Source organism: Phocoena sinus, chromosome 19, assembly GCF_008692025.1.
Source record: "Phocoena sinus isolate mPhoSin1 chromosome 19, mPhoSin1.pri, whole genome shotgun sequence".
Classification (NCBI taxonomy): domain Eukaryota; kingdom Metazoa; phylum Chordata; class Mammalia; order Artiodactyla; family Phocoenidae; genus Phocoena; species Phocoena sinus.
The window spans coordinates 1,104,038-1,123,055 of record NC_045781.1 but is presented as its reverse complement, the minus strand read 5'-3'; the positions used below and the strand labels follow the sequence as shown (position 1 = coordinate 1,123,055).

The 19,018-nt window shown below is 44.5% G+C and overlaps 1 protein-coding gene across 1 annotated transcript; it reads right to left on the bottom strand.

The window, feature by feature from the left end:
* Positions 1 to 1,910: 1,910 nt before the first annotated feature.
* Positions 1,911 to 13,279, bottom strand: LOC116743521 (zinc finger protein 211-like). The gene is made up of 4 exons (XM_032612041.1): positions 13,009 to 13,279; positions 11,621 to 11,747; positions 3,356 to 6,322; positions 1,911 to 2,588 (listed from the first exon to the last, which is right to left on the bottom strand). Exons 1-3 carry the CDS (start codon positions 13,039 to 13,041, stop codon positions 4,665 to 4,667), a joined length of 1,818 nt encoding a protein of 605 aa, XP_032467932.1. The 5' UTR covers positions 13,042 to 13,279; the 3' UTR covers positions 1,911 to 2,588; positions 3,356 to 4,664.
* Positions 13,280 to 19,018: the final 5,739 nt, after the last annotated feature.

The window sequence follows — 19,018 nt, the reverse complement described above, 5'->3', positions numbered from 1 at the left end:
TTTACTTAATGTTGAACTCAATCTTTCAGTCTTTGGGGACTCCTTTAAAGAACACCTTGCCCATCCTGATACCCTGTGACCCTCCACCCAAGAGCCCTACTCATACCCTACACCCCATGCTGAGGGACAAGAGTATATTTTACTGGGAACCAACATTGATGGCTTTCCTGTGAATGACCCCATTTATCTACCCAATCTACCTAGTGATGCCCAGTAATTATTATTACTGCAGTTTGTGAAAGGAGGAGTCTGCAACTTAGAGAGGTGGAGGGACTTTCACAAAGGTACACAGCTCTCAGGCCCTTGATGAGAGTGATTCCTCTAAGTTGCACCTGTCCAATGGCATCTCTTGGGGCCCCTCCAGGAGGCACTCCATCTGCTGTGTCCCAATCATGAACTATACACACGTGACGTCTGCATCTCCACCAGGGCCTCCAGCTCCACTATCCCCAGTGCACACCACCTCTCTGCAAACAGCCTCCCTATTAGGAAGATTTTCACAGGGACAGCAGCACCACCCAGCAACACACACAGGTCTTCAGTTTCACCTCAGATGTGACAGAGGCCTCCACCACCACATGCAGTGATTTGTTTCCAAGGTCATGTCCATCTTCATGAACCTGCTTCATGATGTGCGTGTGTCCAAATTCTCCCAGTCACTATTCCAAGCACTGTAAAGGACACTGAAGGACTAGAAACGTTCACTGTAGCCCTCTCCAAGTCCCCAAGGCTCTTACTCCTAACTCTAGGACACACTGCTTAACTGCTCCTCCTACCCAACAGAAAAATGTCACCAAATAATGACTGCTAATCATCAAGAACGTGCCCACATCTCCTCGGGACTCATGCTTGACAAACCTAAGTCTAAATGCTATGTGCCGAATGCAGCCTGACACCTCCCATAAGCCTGTAAAACCCCACCCCAAGTCCTTCTGCTTGCTTAACAAAGCTGCTCACAGGTGTGAATCTCCAGGTTGTAACAAGGTGGTTACCCAGTCCCTGGTCTGAAAACCATCAGTGCATCATCATACTTGCAATGATGTGGGAGAAGTTGTTCTTTCCAAACCAGTCTGCACTCACCTCATCACACATTATCCAGGAAGACTGGGAGATTATGTGCGGCCCACACACCAGAATGTTGGGCATCTCTATCACATGCCTGCCCCAAAATCTCGCTGGAGTATTTGTGACTTTTGTAGCCACACCTGCTGTGCTACGTCAGCATCTCCCACTTTATTTCCCAAACAGGTTCTCACTTCTGTCATAAATCCTTTGTGCTGTGGTAGTTTGTAGGTACAGGATGCATGGACGTGTGTTAGCAATCAAAATCTGTCACACAGTGTCCCCATTTGTGCTGATATGCACTGATATTTAGAATACTTTCATGTGTAATAAAGTTACTGGAGTTATGTAAAGGCTCTTATTTTAGAAACACATTTTAAGAAATTATGTATTCAGGGGCTTCCCTGGTGGTGCAGTGGTTGAGAATCTGCCTGCCAATGCAGGGGACATGAGTTTGATCCCTGGTCTGGGAAGATCCCACATGCCAAGTGCTGCAACTACTGAAGCCCATGCGACTAGCGCCTGTGCTCCACAACAAGAGAAGCCACTGCAATGAGAAGCCCATGCACTGCAGAGAAAAGTAGCTCCCACTCGCTGCAACTAGAGAAAGCCTGTGTGCAGCAACGAAGACCCAACACAGCCAAAAGTAAATAAAATAAATTAAAAAAAAAGAAATGTATGTATTCAAAGACATACCTGGGATTATAAATTGTAAAAACCACTAAGTAAATCACGATACACAAACACAAAAAATCTACAAAATACAGTAAATGATGTAATATACAGGAAGGTTCCTACACATTCCATTTATATATACATTTGAAAAAAGTTATTTCAAAAGTAGAATATGCTCTTGCATCAGTATTTTTAATTTTGAGGATGAATTAAAAGTGACAGGGGGAAACTGGTTTCAGGGCTTTACACAAGTATCACAGTGTTAAAATGTACATTTAAGATACATGTAATTTATTTTCAGTGAACTATACATATATTAAACCATTTTTAAAACAAATATGCAAAACCTGTCACTTTATAATCATTCTACTATGGTTTACTAGCGACATTCTTAAAATTATTTGTGGCTACTGTACCTGTAAGGTAGAAAAAGAATACAATGGTAGGCTCCTGGCAACGCTTCCCAACTCCATATTCAGTGACATTATGTTGGCAATTTGACATTGGATATGCTGGAAGTATTTACACCAGGGAAATTGGCAAAGACTACAAACCAGGATTTCATTTACTGTGTTACTGAATATCTGGACTTAAGACTGAGGTAGGATATGGGAGTTCCCCGGTGGCCTAGTGGTTAGGATTCTGGGCTTTCAGTGGGCCTGGGTTTGATGTCTGGTCAGGGAACTGAGGTCCCACAAGCTGTGTGGTGTGGGGAAAAAAAAGGGGGGGGACTGAGAATAAAAAGAGGAAAAAACCTGAGGTAGCATATGTTAATAGTGCAGATTTATCTTTTATTTTTTTGTGGTACGCAGACCTCTCACTGTCATGGCCTCTCCCGTCGTGGAGCACAGGCTCCAGACGCGCAGGCTCAGCGACCATGGCTCACGGGCCCAGCCGCTCCACGGCATGTGGGATCTTCCCGGACTGGGGCATGAACCCGTGTCCCCTGCATCGGCAGGTGGACTCTCAACCACTGCACCACCAGGGAAGCCCCAGATTTATCTTTAACATATATAATGTATGTGGCCATTACATTATGCATAAGACCAAAATTAAGAAAAAATTGAGAACATATTCTTTCACTACGCCAAATTACAGTTCTATGCAGAAAAGAAGTCACTCACATTGGGTAAATGTGTGAAATCTCACAGATACCTTTGTTGTTTCCCTGATCTCTTACTTGTCAAGGAAAGAGAAAACAGACAAGAACTCACAAAATAAAAGCAGGTAGAAGAAATAGAAATTTATCAAAACAAGACATGCAGGTAAAAAATAGATTAAAAAAAAAAAAAACAATAACTCAAACTGAAAAATCCTGAGGGAATCCCCTGGCAGTCCACTAGTTATGGCTCTGCATTTCCACTGCAGGAGGCAGAGGTTCAATCCCTGGTTGGATAACTAAAATCCCACATGCCACAAAGTGCACCCAAAAAAAAAAAGAACCATGAGGGGCTTCCCTGGTGGCGCAGTGGTTGAGAGTCCGCCTGCCGATGCAGGGGACGCGGGTTCTCGCCCCGGTCCGGGAAGATCCCACATGCCGCGGAGCGGCTGGGCCCGTGAGCCATGGCCACTGGGCCTGCGCGTCCGGAGCCTGTGCTCCGCAATGGGAGAGGCCCAGGTACAGAAAAAAAAAAAAAAAAAAAAAAAGAACCATGAGAAAAAAGCAATTAAAATCATACTGATTTTATACTGTGATTTTACAGTCTTCATCGGAGGGGTCACCCTGCATTCTGTCTTAGCTTTTAAGCTAGGTTGGTCAAATGTAGGTTGCAAAAGGGGGGCAGGAAAGTTCTTGCTGATTAAAAATCATTATTTGGTGACTTACATTTTGGGGAGGGTGGTGGGGGAGGAGCAGTAAGGGGATGGTAAAAGGGATTAGGAGAAATAGCCTTGGGGACCAGGCCATGTGAGGGCCACAGTGGACATTCCTAGTCCTTCAGTGTCCTTCACACTGCCCAGAACAGTGAGCATGTCAACTGCATAATGGGGAAATGAGGACATCCTGAAGTGGGTTTATGAAAAAGAAGGAAAGGACCTTGAAAACAAATCAATGCATATGGCAGTGGAGCCAGTGTCACATTTGGGGTGACTCCAATGATCCTCTGCAGTGCCTGGCTTGGTGCTGCTGTCACTGTAAGAACGTCCCAAGAGGGAGGGTGTTTGCAGGAAGAAGATGTACACTGGAAAAAATGAAGCTGGAGGTCCAGGTGGAAAACACATCAGGTGTTGGTAATTCATCTTTGGGACAAAGAAAATGAGAGTCCCTGCTCAAAGCAGGAGGCCACCGGAAGGGTGCAGTGTAGAGGAAGCACTCTCATCAAAGACCTGGCAGTAGTGAGGTCTTGTGGAATTCCCTCAACGTCTCTGGGCTGCACATGTCTTCCTTTACAAATGTGAATAAAAACACTATAAGCAAAAACAAAACAAAACAAAACAAAACAAAAACAACACTATAAGCACTGGTTTGGTTGGGTAGATGAATGGGAGTCATTTCCAAGAAAGCCATCAATGTTGTTTCGCAGAGAAAGACAGCCCTATTCATCAGCATGGGGCTATGGTATCAGCAGGGCTCCTGGGGTGGGGGGCAAAAGTGTCCGGATGGACAACGTGTCTTTGTGTCCTCAACGGGGGAAGGGGGAGAAAAGGACTGAAGTGACCAGATTCCCTATGTCCTGAACCAGGCAACCTGACATTGAATACAGATCGCTGTTCACAACAGATGATACATTCTCTCTGTGCCTCAGTTTGTCCCAAGAAAGGGTACATTTGCTGCACAGTAACTGCAGGGATTCTTCCCACCCTGTTACAATCTCAAACTCCTTGAACATTAGTCCCATCTATATTCGCTATATTCATAAGGCCCTTTTACCAGTGTGAACTGATGTTTAATGAAGTGGCACCTTTCAATAAGATTTATCACATTCCTTTCACTCACAAGGCTTTTCTCTAGTGTGGATTTTCCTATGGATATGGAGGAGCTGTCTTCGGCTAAAGGATTTCCCACATTCAGTGCACTCATAAGGCCTTTCTCCAGTGTGAACTCTCTGATGACGACGAAGACTTGACGTATCAGCAAAACATTTCCCACATTCATTGCACTTATAAGGCCTTTCTCCTGTGTGAATTCTCTGATGAACATAAAGATCAGATATAATACTAAAACATTTCCCACATGCAATGCACTCATAAGGCCTTTCTCCACTGTGAACTCTCTGATGACGATTAAGGCTCGAGCTACCAGTAAAACACTTCCCACATTCATTGCACTCATAAGGCCTTTCTCCACTGTGAACTCTCTGATGATAATAGAGAGCAGAACTAGTAGTAAAAGATTTCCCACATTCACTGCACTCATAAGGCCTTTCTCCACTGTGAACTCTCTGATGATAATAGAGACCAGAACTACTAGTAAAAGATTTCCCACATTCACTGCACTCATAAGGCCTTTCTCCACTGTGAACTCTCTGATGATAATAGAAACCAGAGCTAGTAGTAAAAGATTTCCCACATTGACTACACTCATAAGGCTTTTCTCCACTGTGAATTCGCTGATGGTAATGAAGGCTCGTCTTAGCAGTAAAAAATTTTCCACATTTATTGCATTCATAAGGCTTTTCTCCAGTATGAACTTTCTTATGGGCACTGAGGTGTCCATTTCGGCTAAAGAATTTCCCACATTCACTGCACTCAAAAGGCTTTTCTCCACTGTGAACTCTCTGATGATTACAAAGGATTGACCTATTACTAAAAGATTTCCCACATTCATTGCACTCATAAGGCCTTTCTCCAGTGTGAACTCGCAGATGATAATAGAGGCCAGACCTCGTAGTAAAAGATTTTCCACATTCACTGCACTCATAAGGCCTTTCCCCACTGTGAACTCTCTGATGTGTAAGGAAGCTAGCTTTGTGGGTAAAAAATTTTCCACATTGGCTGCATTCATAAGGCCTTTCTCCAGTGTGAACTTTCTGGTGCTGACTATGGTTACTTCTTTGGGTGCAGGCTTTCCCACAGTTGCTGCATTCACAAAACCTTTCACAAGTGAGGACTGTCTCAGACTGAACAAGTATTTCTGTGTGGCTGGAGAATTTGTTGCCTTCTCCACAGCTGTGATGACATTTTCCACTGTCAAAAACAGCTTCACACTCCTTACTGTTGTTCAGTTTCTTCCTGGTATTAATGACCTCTTTCTGAAGTCCAATTTTGGCCACATAGTTGTTCCCAATCTCCATGTAGGTAGAGAGATTCCCTGTTGCATGGATTGTGCAGCTTTTGAAAAATGCGGGTCTCCCCATATCACAGCTGAAGGGTTTCTCTCTAATGTGCTGCTTCTGGTGCTCTTGAAGGTTTGCAGTGAAATAGAACTGTTTCCCACATGCCCCACATGTGTATGCTTTCTGCCCCCTATTTGTTCCTTGCTCTTCAGCCAAGTGCAAAATGTCTTTCAAGACTGGGAGGCACATCTTACAGGGCTGGGTCTTCTCAGGAGATGAACCTGCGCTGGAAGTCCTGATCTGTGACACTCCTTCTGCAGATACACTCTGTTCAGAAGGTGTCTCTTCATCCTCGACCCAGTGCCAAGAACCTGAAAACAAAGAAATGATGGTGAAGTTCTTGTTCATGTTATTGGGTGTGAGTGACACCATCACAACTGTATATCTGACACATGAAGGAAGCAGTCCACAGGATTGTGTTCAGGAAATGGAGTTGGGGTCAAATTGGGAAAGAAGGTGCTCTCACCAAGTACAAGACACAGGGACTGGATGTGGCCCAAGGCAAAAGGCAAGTTCGACAATTCACTCCTCTGTCAATGGCTTTTACCAGGACCACATCTACTGGTGACCTATCATACTATGCAGAAGTGTATTTCCAGGCCCCAGAAAATCTGACTGCAACTGGTAGCTGGTGTTCAAGAAATATTAAAGGATATATACATGGTTGAGGACATAAACAATACCAGTAAGTACTAAGGGGAAAACAATGTGAAGACCACATGAGATAAATGGGTTAGAGAGGTGGTAGGGAAATTATCCCAGGCTGGAGTCAGAATAAAAATGGGAAGTAGGTGGCTTCCCTGGTGGCGCAGTGGTTGAGAGTCCACCTGCCGATGCAGGGGACACAGATTTGTGCCCTGGTCTGGGAAGATCCCACGTGCCGCAGAGCGGCTAGGCCCGTGAGCCATGGCTGCTGAGCCTGTGCGTCCGGAGCCTGTGCTCTGCAACTGGAGAGGCCACAACAGTGAGAGGGCTGTGTACCCCACCCCCCCAAAAAAAAAAAAAAAAAAAAGAATCCACCTTCTAATGCAGGGGACGCGGGTTTAATCCCTGGTCTGGGAATTAGATCCTACATGCATGCCGCAACTAAGAGTTTGCACACCACAACGAAGGAGCCTCTGAGCCGCAACTAAGGACCCCACCAGCCACAATTAAGGAGCATACGTGCCGCAACTAAGGAGTACACATGCCACAACTAATGGAGCAAGTGAGCCACCACTATGGAGCCTGCGACCCTCGACTAAGACCCAGCATAACCAAAATTTAAAATTTTTTTAAAAAGATGCTTAAAGGTCTTCCCTGGTGGCGCAGTGGTTGAGAGTCCACCTGCTGATGCAGGGGACGCAGGTTCGTGCCCCGGTCCAGGAGGATCCTGCATGCAGCAGAGCTGCTGGGCCCGTGGGCCGTGTCCACTAAGCCTGCACATCCGGAGCCTATGCTCCGCAGTGGGAGAGGCCACGGCAGTCAGAGGCCCACATACCACAAAAAATTTTTGAAAAGATGCTTAAAAAAAAGATGCATATAAATTAAAAGTATGTCAATATAGAAAAAGAGGTCCACACAAATCAAAAGAAAAAAAAGAAAAGTGGTAGTAACTATACTGAGATCACAGCAGATTTTGCATAAGCAAAGTCATCAGGGATAATGAGAATGACACAATGGTAAAGGGGTCAATACTCCAGAATACACAACAATCCTTAACATGTCTGCGTCTAACAACACAATGTGAAAATATGAGGCAAAACAGACCTACAAGTAAAAAATAGATGAATCTGCTATAACACTTGGAGACTTCATTCAACAAACCTCTCTAAGAAATGAACAGATCCAGAAAAGAAAAAAATCTATAAGGATGCTGGTAAACTGAGGATCACCATCATCAGTCAACTGGATGTAACAGTCACCTACAGATTACTAGGCTACTCCATTCAAAAACAGCAGAATATTCTTCTCAAGCTGACATAGAACATTCACAAGATGGACTACACCTTGGGCCAGAAAACACACCTTAACAAACTTAAAAGAATAGAAAACATACAAGATCAGTTCTCAGAACAAAGTGGAATTACACCGGCAACCAGTAACAAAAGGATAGCTATAAAATTGCACAACACTGATAAATTCAATAATACACTTCCAAATAAAACATGGGTCAAAGCATAAATATTAAGATAAATTTTTAAGTATTTTGAAAGAAAGAAACACAGCAGTTGTGAAAACATGCAGATGGGGACTTCCTTGGTGGCAGTTAAGAATCTGCCTGCCAATGCAGGGGACACGGGTTCAAGCCCTGGTCTGGGAACATCCCACATGCTGCAGAGCAACTAAGCCCATGTGCCGCAACTACTAAGCTTGTGCTCTAGAGCCCACACACTGCAACTACTGAAGTCCGCACCCCTAGAGCCCACGCTCTGCAACAAGAGAAGCCACCACAATAAGAAGCCTGTGCACCACAACGAAGAGTAGCCCCCACTCACTGCAACTAGACAAAGCCCACACAGCAACGAAGATCCAACGCACCGAAAAATAAACTTAAAAAAAAATGCCAATGCAGTGAAAGCAGTGTTTATATGGCAATCGGTAGCACTGAAGGCATATATTAGATAAGATGAAAAACCTATAATCAGTCATCTGTGCCTCTATCTTAGGAAACTAGGGGAAATGAAATACAAAAGAAGAAAAGAAGAAATAATTTTAAAAATCAGTAGAGAAAAATCAACAAAGTCAAAAAAAAGCTGGTTCTTTAAAATGCCCAATAAAATCAAAAACATGCTAGTCAGCCTAGTCACAAAAACAAGAGAGGACACAAATTACTAATATCAAAGTGAAAAAGGAGGGCTTCCCTGGTGGCACACTGGTTAAGAATCCACCTGCCAATGCAGTGGACAGGGTTTGGAGCCCTGGTTTGGGAAGATCCCACATGCTGCAGAGCAACTAAGCCCGTGAGCCACAATGACTGAGCCTGAAAGACACAACTACTGAGCCCACGCACCTAGAGCCCATGCTCTACAATAAGAGAAGCAATTGCAATGAGAAGCCCGCATGCCACAGTGAAGAGTAGCCCCTCAATCACCGCAACTAGAGAAAGCCTGTGCGCAGCAATGCAGGAAGGGAGGGGGGGAGGGAGGGAGGGAAGGAAGGAAGGAAGGAAGGAAGGAAGGAAGGAAGGAAGGAAGGAAGGAAGGATGGATTATACACCATGACCAACTGAGAATGATCCACGTTATACAATGCTGACTTAACATTAAAAAATCAATTAATATAATCCATGTCATCAACAGGTTAAAAACCAACTCATGATCTCATCAATAGGTGCAGAAAAAGGATCTGACAAAATCCAACAGCCACTCATATTCAAAATCTCCATATGATATAACCTAAAAATTGAAAAAATACTTAAACTTGATAAACTAAATAAAACCCTATAGCTACTATCATACTTACTAGAGAAAAACTAGAACTCTCCCACTAAGACGAAGAAGGCAAGGATGTTCCCTTTTACAACTCCCTTTCAACTTTACAGTGGAAGTCAAAACAAAGGCAATGAGATGAGGTTATATAAATGGCATACTGATCAGGAAGGAAGGAATAAAACCGTCTTCATTCTCATATGACATGATCAGCTATGTAAAACACCCAAAAAATAGAGGAAAAAAAAATTCCTGGAACTAAGAAGCAATTATAGCAAGCTTTCAGGACATAAGCTTAATATACAAAAGTCAATTATGTCCTATATACCATCAATGAACAAGTGAATTTGAAATTAAAAACACAATACCATGTAAATTACCACCCTCTCAAAAAAAAAAAAAAGAGAGCAATAGAAAGAAATATTGAGTTACAGATCTACCAAAACATGTACAAGATATACATGAGAGAAACTATAAAACTTAGATAGAGAAATCATGAATTCCATGGTGGTCCACTGGTTAGGACTGCATGCTTTCACTGCCATGGGCCTGAGTTCGATCCCTAGTAGGGGAACTAAAATCCCTCAGGTCTCAGAGAGTAGCCAAAAAACAAATAAACGATCAAACATTCTAATAAAGAAATCAAAGAACTAAATAAATGGAAAGCTATTTCACGTTCATAAACAGGAAAACCCAGTATCGTCAAGATGTCCGTTCTTCCCAACTTCATCAATAGATTCAATGCAACCCAAATCAAAATACCAGCAAGTTATTTTGTGGACATAAATACTTTCATCCTAAAATTTATACAAAAGGGCAAAAGTCCAAGAATAGCCAACACAAAACTTAAGAAGAACAAAGCTGGCAGACTGACACTACTCAACTTTAAGACTTAGTATGTAAAGTAATCAAGCCAGTATGATATTGCTGAAAAGACAGAGAAACTGTTCAATGAACAGTATTGAAAACCCAGAAATAGACCCACAGAAATACACTCAACTGACCTTTGACAGATGAACAAGCGCAATACAATGGAGAAAAGTTAAGTCTTTCGAATAAATAGTACTGGAACAACCGAACATCACATGCCAAGAAATGAATTCTAGACACAAACCTTCACAAAAAATTAACTCAAAATGGATCACAGACCTAAATGCTAAATACAAAAATACTCTTAAAACTTAGTAAGAAAACAAAAACCCAAATACCAAATAAGCAAAGCACCTTAACAAACACCTCATTAAAAGAAGATATACAGGACTTCCCTGGTGGCGCAGTGGTTAAGAATCCTCCTGCCAATACAGGGACACAGGTTCAAGCCCTGGTCCGTGGAAATCCCACATGCCACGGAGCAACTAAGCCCGTGTGCCACAACTACTGAGCCTGCACTCTAGAGCCTGCGAGCCACAACTACTGAAGCCTGCGTGCCTAGAGGCCATGCTCTGCAACAAGAGAAGCTACTGCAATGAGAAACCCGCGCACCACAATGAAGAGTAGACCCTGTTCACCGCAACTAGAAAAAGCCCACGTGCAGCAATGAAGACCCAACGTAGCCAAAAAAAATAATAATAAGATATACAGATGACAATTTAGCATATACAAAGATGCAAGGAAATGCAAATTAAACTGAAAAGTACACACTATTACATACCTGTAAGAAGGGCCAAAATCCATTCACAACACCAAATGCTATAAGGGTGTGGAGCAACAGGAATTTCATTCATTGCTGACCGGAATGCTTAACAGATGCCAGTGTTGATAAACAGAAATTGGAACCTTGGAAAAAGGTCTTACAGAAACAGCTCATGGTCTGTTTTAGTAACGACCATGTCAGTGACAACGGTCTGTTGTGAAGTAAGGCACAAAAAAATGTCATGGAGAGGAATGGAGCAAAACTTGGGTACCATGGATTTTGACAATCGCCTGGGCAGAGAGGGCGAGCAAGGAGGGATCTATCAGACTGAGTGCAAGACTACTGAACCTAAATCCTCACCTGCAAAACTTTGGAGCTACAGGTGTCCCAGCACTAAGGAATAGGGATACACTCTGCCTAGCCATAGTAACCACAGCACATAACCAAGCAATTGAAGAAGAAAGCAGTGCCTGTGTTCCAGATGTGAGAAGGACAGAGCTGCCCTTGGGGAAGAGAAGAAAGGCAGAGCCTAGCTCAGAGGATAGGGGTGGGTGTGAGGACCTTACCCAGCATGCATACAAGTGCAAAGTTCTCCAGCATGACATCAAGGTACAGGTGTATCTGAACCTCATCAAGAAGACACCATTCCTCCCAGGAGAAGTACACGGCAACATCCTCAAAGGTCACACTGCCCTGGTAAACAGGGACAAATAAAACCATCAACAGTCTCACTCCTGAAAACCCACAATCCATCTTCCTACACATTTCCCCTACTACCCAGTCAGATGGAGCTTCTTGAGACCTGGGGAAGAAAACCATCTTCCTTTGATCTGCACCTCCCTTTTCCTCCAGAATACATAGGCAGTCATTTCAAGTCTAACTCTTGCCCTTCCCTGTTTATTTCCACCAGAAAAAAGGAGACCTGCACTTACTTAAACCAGCTCAGCCTCACCTCACAGCACTTCCACATACTGGTATTGGATTCATGAGTAACCTTCCACGCCTCCTTCCATTGGTGTTGGGAAATGGGAAACCCCTCCATAGAACCCGGCCTTCACTCAGGAAACTGAGCATGGGGTTCTCCAGGGTCCCCAAACCAAAGAGCTGGAGAATGGCAGGTGAAGAGCCCCAATACACCTCAAATACAGAGAATGTGTGTGTGGGGGGTGAGAACAAGCGAGGGACTGGGACAACCTCCACTTGCTCCAAGTGTTTCTGCAGCCTGGGAACATGTAAGAAAAGGCAAACTATGGAGGAAAGAGACCATGGCTGTGTTCCAGAGGCTCATGCACTTGTATGCATGCTGGGTAAAGCCCTCACACCCACCCCTATGCTCTGAGCTAGGCTCTGCCTTTCTCTTTTTCCCAAGGGCATCTCTGTCCTTCTCACAACTGGACCTCTGTCAGGTACCAGAGCCAGGTAACATCGGGATGACTGGCAAACCTCTCCTCCGTGCCTCGGTCCCCGGTGCTACCTCTTACAAGTTGTGACTTTGGAAAAGTCACAACTTCCCTCTGCCTCAATAATCTCATCACCCCCTACAGTCTGTGCTTCCACCGAACAGGCTCTGTAGTATTTTTAAAGGCCTAATTCAGATGGTGTCCTTCCTGTGCTCAAAACTCTCCACCGCTCCGAGGGCTCTCGGAGCCCTTCTCGGAGGGCTTTCCTCTCGGAGAAGAAAGGTATAACCTCTCATCTACCACTCCAGATGCAGCCTGGCCTCAAACTTTCTTCCTTGCAGAAACAAGATGGACTGCAGGTTCCCGGAATGTTCCTGCTTCAGTTGCATCTCCAAGTCTCACGCAGGCAGAAAAAGGGAAAAGACCCCTGGAGGCCTCTCTGTCCTAGACCCTGGGCCTGGGATAAAGTGACGTGAACAGCCGCCTCCCACGCGGGCCGTTCGTATCTGGGTGGGGAGACAGGCCGGAGAGGACCCGGAACGCACAGCGTTTACCTGAGCCTGGTCCCTCAGCGCAGACGCCGCCATCGGAACTTCTGGACGGAAAGGAGTGGCTACAGTCGACCGACCGGGTCCCACTCTGCACGGACACTGCAAGGGTCTGTCCCCGACCCTCAAAACCGCCCCGGTTCAGTGCGCACAGAGCCTTCTCTTGCGCCTCTTAGCCTGTCACCTCGCTCCTAACACCGCACACAGAAGTCCCTGACCATCTACAGAGACTTCACCGTAATTAAAATGGCAGCCACGAAGAAACCGGAAGTCCCTCTCCAGGAGGTTCGCCCTCCCGGAAATGTCCCCTTGCTCGATTTTCATTGGATGAAAGTCGCTGCCCCTTAGCACAAATTCTTCTGGGTAATGTAGTGCAAAAGTCTCAAGGAAGGAAGCCCCACACCGGGAAGCCCCACTTGGAAGCCCCACTTGAGACAAAGCCAAGAAGCACCAGGAGGAGCACTAGGAAATGACCTCTAGGGCTGGGGGCGGGGGCTCCAGCCTTATTAATGGGGCGGAGGACCCATGGGGTCGGGGAGTGCATTATCTCGGAATCCTTTAAACCACCCCACGTTTAAACCCACTGGTAACAGGAACAAAGACTAAACATTATCCTATTGCTCCTGATATACGTACAGCCTGAAGAGTTAAAGTGATTTTGTGGGCTTTGTTCAGGGACCAGAAAAAAGTCAGACAGAACGCTGACTGGGAATATGGAGAGGAGATTTTGGACAGGCCTGCTCGGCAAGAGGGAGAGCACTGCTTCTCGTCCCCCTAGGAAAGATTCTTCTGACTGCATAGTTAGTGATTGTGCCCAATTCAGTGACAAAAACTGATGATCAGGTCACCCACGATAGCTGTTCTCTTGCTTTTTGTACTTTCCTTGCTCCACCAGTCTGATTCACCTACACCTTATTCACGTGAATGAACTTCCCTTACTATTGTTATTTTATTTATTTATTTTGGCCGCACTGTGTGGCTTTTGGGATCTTAGTTCTGTAAGGCCAACTGGCCCGAGGCAGGGGAACGCAATCAGACTCACAGGTTGCATCAGCCCGGAACGTTCCACACACCCAGTTCTCGGAATTGACCTGGAGCTCCCACCCACCCAGTTCCAGGAACTGACCTGGGGACTTTCCACCCGGCCCAGCCTTCCCGCCTTTCTAGGGGCGGGACTAACGGTCCCAAGACTGATGCAACCGGCACCAGATATTGCCACGATACCCGAAGAGACCACCAAATAAGGACTACCCTGCGCCCTCCCGGATTCACCACACCCCTTCCCCTTCTTCCCCTATAAATTTTGTCCAAACTCTCGCCCGGGCGCGACTTCTCTGGCTCCTTTCTCTCAGACCAGTGAACCTCGCCCAGGAGCGCTCCCTAATAAAGCTCACTTGAAGCTTTCCTCTGTTTCACGGTGCCGTTTGTTAAGATCCGACCTTACAAGTTCCCCAACCAGAGATCAAACCCAGGCTCACAGCAGGGAAAGGGTGGAGTCCTAACCATTGGACCGCCAGGGAATTCCCTGACCTTCCCTCTTAATCATAAGGCCTAATCAGTCAATGCGTACCTACTTATCCTGGCCCCAGCTAGTGAATGTGCTAATCTTTAGATAATATTTCACTTTGTATTTCCACATTTTTATCTATTACTGAAAATGGTTTGATCTGATGTACAGAGGCTACCCAGAGGTTCCACTGAAAACAGAGCAGTTTCGTGTGCAACGCACAATTTTCTTAATATAGACTTTACAAAATTATCAATATTGGTGGATTCCTAACCCAAGATAGATTTTTCTGTTTTTTGGAAAAAATATAACTATCAAAAACAATTGAGTAACTGGCTGAGCTTAGAAGTACCTGTATATTAGGCAAGATTTACTTTCTCCAGATTACTCAGTGCCCATTTATCTGATACAGCTGAGCAGAAGATACAGCTGAGTAGAAGTAGGTAATACATTTATGTTTATCTTTCTACCATTTCTTTGTCTCAAATTAAAATCAATATCTCCTAGATATTAAAGTGATGGGCATGCCAACTTGGAAGTAGGGATTATGTTCCTCACTCACGCTGGAGCTGGGGTCCTAGAAAACTTCTCCTGCCTTTGTCTTCATAACTTCACCTTGCTCACCAGTTACAAGTTGAGACCCACTGATCAGACTGACAACAAACTGATCTTGGCCAACAACGGTTTTGCCAAAAGCCTGCTTTCAGTTTTTTTTTTTTTTTTGGCTGTACGCTGGCCTCTCACTGCTGTGGCCTCTCCTGTTGTGGAGCACAGGCTCCGGATGCGCAGGCTCAGCGGTCATGGCTCACTGGTCCAGCCGCTCTGCGGCATATGGGATCTTCCCAGACTGGGGCACGAACCTGTGTCCCCTGCATCGGCAGGCGGACTCTCAACCACTGCGCCACCAGGGAAGGCCCCTGCTTTCAGTTTTAAGGTTCGTTGGATTCGCTGGCAAAATAACCACTTGTCTCACACGAATAAACAGCTTCAATCAAATCTTTAATAGAAAGTGATTTAACTTAACTTCAATATACAATCATTAGAGAGAAAGCAATAAGAATATTAACAGAGTATATAAATTTCAATATACAATCATTAGAGGGAGAGCAATAATATTAACAGAGTATATAACAGAGCATACATCACCGAATTGGGCCGACACCTACTTCCAGATCCAAGTGGCAGCTAGGAATTCCCTTGAACAGCAGTCTGGAGTCCCAGTTGGGAAGGTCCCGGGCGGTGAGTCCACCCCACGGGTGGGACTTCAGAGTGCTGCCCAAAGGAGTCCTGCTTTTAACGCCAAGCCGCAAGCTGATAGTCATCAGCTTGCGTGCAAGTACGCAGCTCTATTAACGCAAATATTTTGATACTTTAGTTGTAAGTCTCAGAATGTTCGCTGAATTCCAGTAACTGGCCAGATTCCCAAGTCCCAGGAAGCTTTGTGACTTACTCCCTTCTTTATCTGTTGGATCCCAAGGCTGACTAACACCGTTTCTGCTGACCTGCATGTAGTCTAGCAGCTTGATGTGTAGCTCTTTCAGAATCTTTGTTTAGTCAAAAGCCTATTGTCTCTGAAGCCTGAACAAGACTATTTTATTAGCCTCCCCAACAACTTGGCTCTTAGTTCCAGAGGGATCCCACAGACAATGACAGCTTCTGAATTGAAACACTTCCTCTATGATCTTGGGTGTACATTTGTCTTGTATTTACAGAGTGGCCACGGGGGTTTCTCTCGGCACTACCTGCCTTCTGAGTGGCTTCCTGGCCATTAAGTTTTGCCCCAGAACCTCTTGGTGAATAGACTTCAGAATTCAATCTCCCCAAATGCATTGGCTTCTTTACTTTCCTTTTCTGGTTCCTTCAGCTGTTGGTAAATGTCTATATTCCTATGAATGTGATTGGTCCTAGAAACAGCACAAATGTGTGAAAAAATTTTTTACATACGGTTTCTCAGCCACGTCAGACAGAAATCTCGGCTTATTACATGCATTTATATTTTATCCCCTGGATGTTATTTGGGCTTCAAGATCTGGACTAGTGGGTGCATGATATTTGTCCTGCACAGATACAAGCAGCGAGCCCAATACATCCACAGCAACAGACTTTACCCCAGACCTCCCCACGTGGCCAAAGCCACATGCACCATCCTTATCCTGGTGAGTTTCTTCATCTCTTTTTACTGTCTCTCTTCCATTTTGAGTCTTTGTGTTACTGTAATTGTAAATCCAGGCCAGTGGCTGATGGAAACATCTCTGCTACTAGCTCCGGATTTCCCAGCTTTCAGCCCCTTTGTTCTCATCAGCAGTGATTTTTCTATGATTTCTGCTCCCAAAAAATTATTTTCCTAATATTGTTAAACATTTGTCTTCTTATTTCTGCAGTGAAACAATTTTTTTAAGGGAAATTTTGGGATCTACTCCTTCCTAGTTCAGCCACGTGAGAGCTCTGGACCTCAATTTGTTTTAAATTTATTTATTTTTTATTTATTATTTCTTTTTCTCTGCATTGGGTCTTCGTTGCTGTGCACAGGCTTTCTCTAGTTGTGGCCAGTGGTGGCTACTCTTCATTGTGGTGCTTGGGCTTCTCATTGTGGTGGCTTCTCTTGTTGCAGAAAACAGGCTCTAGACGCATGGGACTCAGTAGTTGTGGTACGCAGGCTCAGTAGTTGTGGCTCATGGGTTCTAGAGCACAGGATCAGTAGTTGTGGCGCATGGGCTTAATTGCTCCGCAGCATGTGGGATCTTCCTGGACCAGGGCTGGAACCCGTGTCCCCTGCATTGGCAAGCAGATTCTTAATCACTGCACCAACAGGGAAGTCCCTAATTTTCTTTTTTAACTTAGGTGATGGTCAGGTACAAATAATAATACAATGAAAAGGTGATCGGCTAAGGGGCTTTCAATTTTCATTCATTAATTAGGATATATTGCTGAATAAGAACAGATAAATTCTTGCATTTCTAGAGTTAATAGAATATGCAGAAAATGAAAATTTTCTCTAGTTATACAGAATTTACTTAATCTACTTATACTATACTACCTAGTAGCAACTCTTCAGAAAGTTTTCATTAAATAAGTACTATGGAAAGAAACAGGAAATTTAGACATAAAAGTTTGTGTCTTTATGTACTTGTATCTTATATGGTTACTTTAAAAACAAATTTTTAAGGCATATTCAGATCCAGGAGTTCCAGGTAGACGAAAAACACCTCTAGAGCCCCACACATAACTTCACAGAGTTATCAGAGATCTGAAGATATCCACCATGTTTGGAATGCAGAAATAGAGGAGACATATGGTATGAGGAGAAACAATAAACATATGTAATGGTTGGTACTGATATATATTATAAATCCAGTCCAAAATTCTAATTTTGTCCAAAGTATACTGACAAGGCCATTATGAGGTCTAATCAGATGTGCAACATCAGCAATTCTACAGTTTTTTTTAAAAATAAATGCTCAATTAAAAAACACATTAGAGGGGCTTCCCTGGTGGCGCAGTGGTTGAGAATCTGCCTGCTAATGCAGGGGACACGGGTTCGAGCCCTGGTCTGGGAGGATCCCACATGCCGCGGAGCAACTAGGCCCGTGAGCCACAACTACTGAGCCTGCGCGTCTGGAGCCTGTGCTCCGCAACAAGAGAGGCCGCGATAGTGAGAGGCCCGCGCACAGCGATGAAGAGGGGCCCCCGCTTGCCACAACTAGAGAATGCTCTCGCACGGAAACAAAGACCCAACACAGCCATAAATAAATTAATTAATTAAAAATGCACAGTATTCCAAATTGTATAAAAAAAATAAAAATTATGAAAAAAAAAAAAAAAAAAAAAAAAAAAAAAACACATTAGATTAAAAACTTACATTTTTCACAACAAATATATATATCACATATTAGCCATCCTAATGAGTGTAAGGTGGTCTCATGGTCTCAGTTTGTTTTTCTTTTTTTTTTTTCTTTTTGGCCTTGCCACACAGCATGTAGGATCTTAGTCCCCTGACCAGAGATCGAACCAGTGCACCCTGCATTGGAGTCTTAACCACTGGACCACCAGGGAAGTTCCAGCCTCAGTTTGTTTGTTATTTAATTTATTTATTTATTTTTGGCTGTGTTGGGTCTTCGTTACTGTGCATGGGCTTTCTCTAGTTGCGGCAAGTGGGGGCAATTCTTCATTGAGGTGCGCAGGTTTCTCATTGCGGTAGCTTCTCTTGTGGAGCATGGGCTCTAGGCGCACGGGCTCCAGTAGTTGTGGCTCATGGGCTCTAGAGCGCAGACTCAGTAGTTGTGGCACACAGGATTAGTTGCTCCGCGGCATGTGGGATGTTCCCAGACCAGGGCTTGAACCCGTGTTCCCTGCATTGGCAGGTGGACTCTTAACCACTACACCAACAGGGAAGTCCTTGGCAAGCATTTTTGTTTTGTTTTGTTTTGTTTTTTTCGGTACGCGGACCTCTCACTGTTGTGGCCTCTCCTGTTGCGGAGCACAGGCTCCGGACGCGCAGGCTCAGCGGCC

Bases quoted from the DNA above. Each gene is read 5' to 3' on its own strand.
- LOC116743521 (XM_032612041.1), bottom strand. From the start codon at position 13,041: ATGGCGGCGTCTGCGCTGAGGGACCAGGCTCAG. The intron at 11,748-13,008 runs GTAAACGCTGTG...CCTGTTTACCAG, and splicing joins CGCTGAGGGACCAGGCTCAG to GGCAGTGTGACCTTTGAGGA. The intron at 6,323-11,620 runs GTAAGGTCCTCA...CTTTGTTTTCAG, and splicing joins TGCACTTGTATGCATGCTGG to GTTCTTGGCACTGGGTCGAG.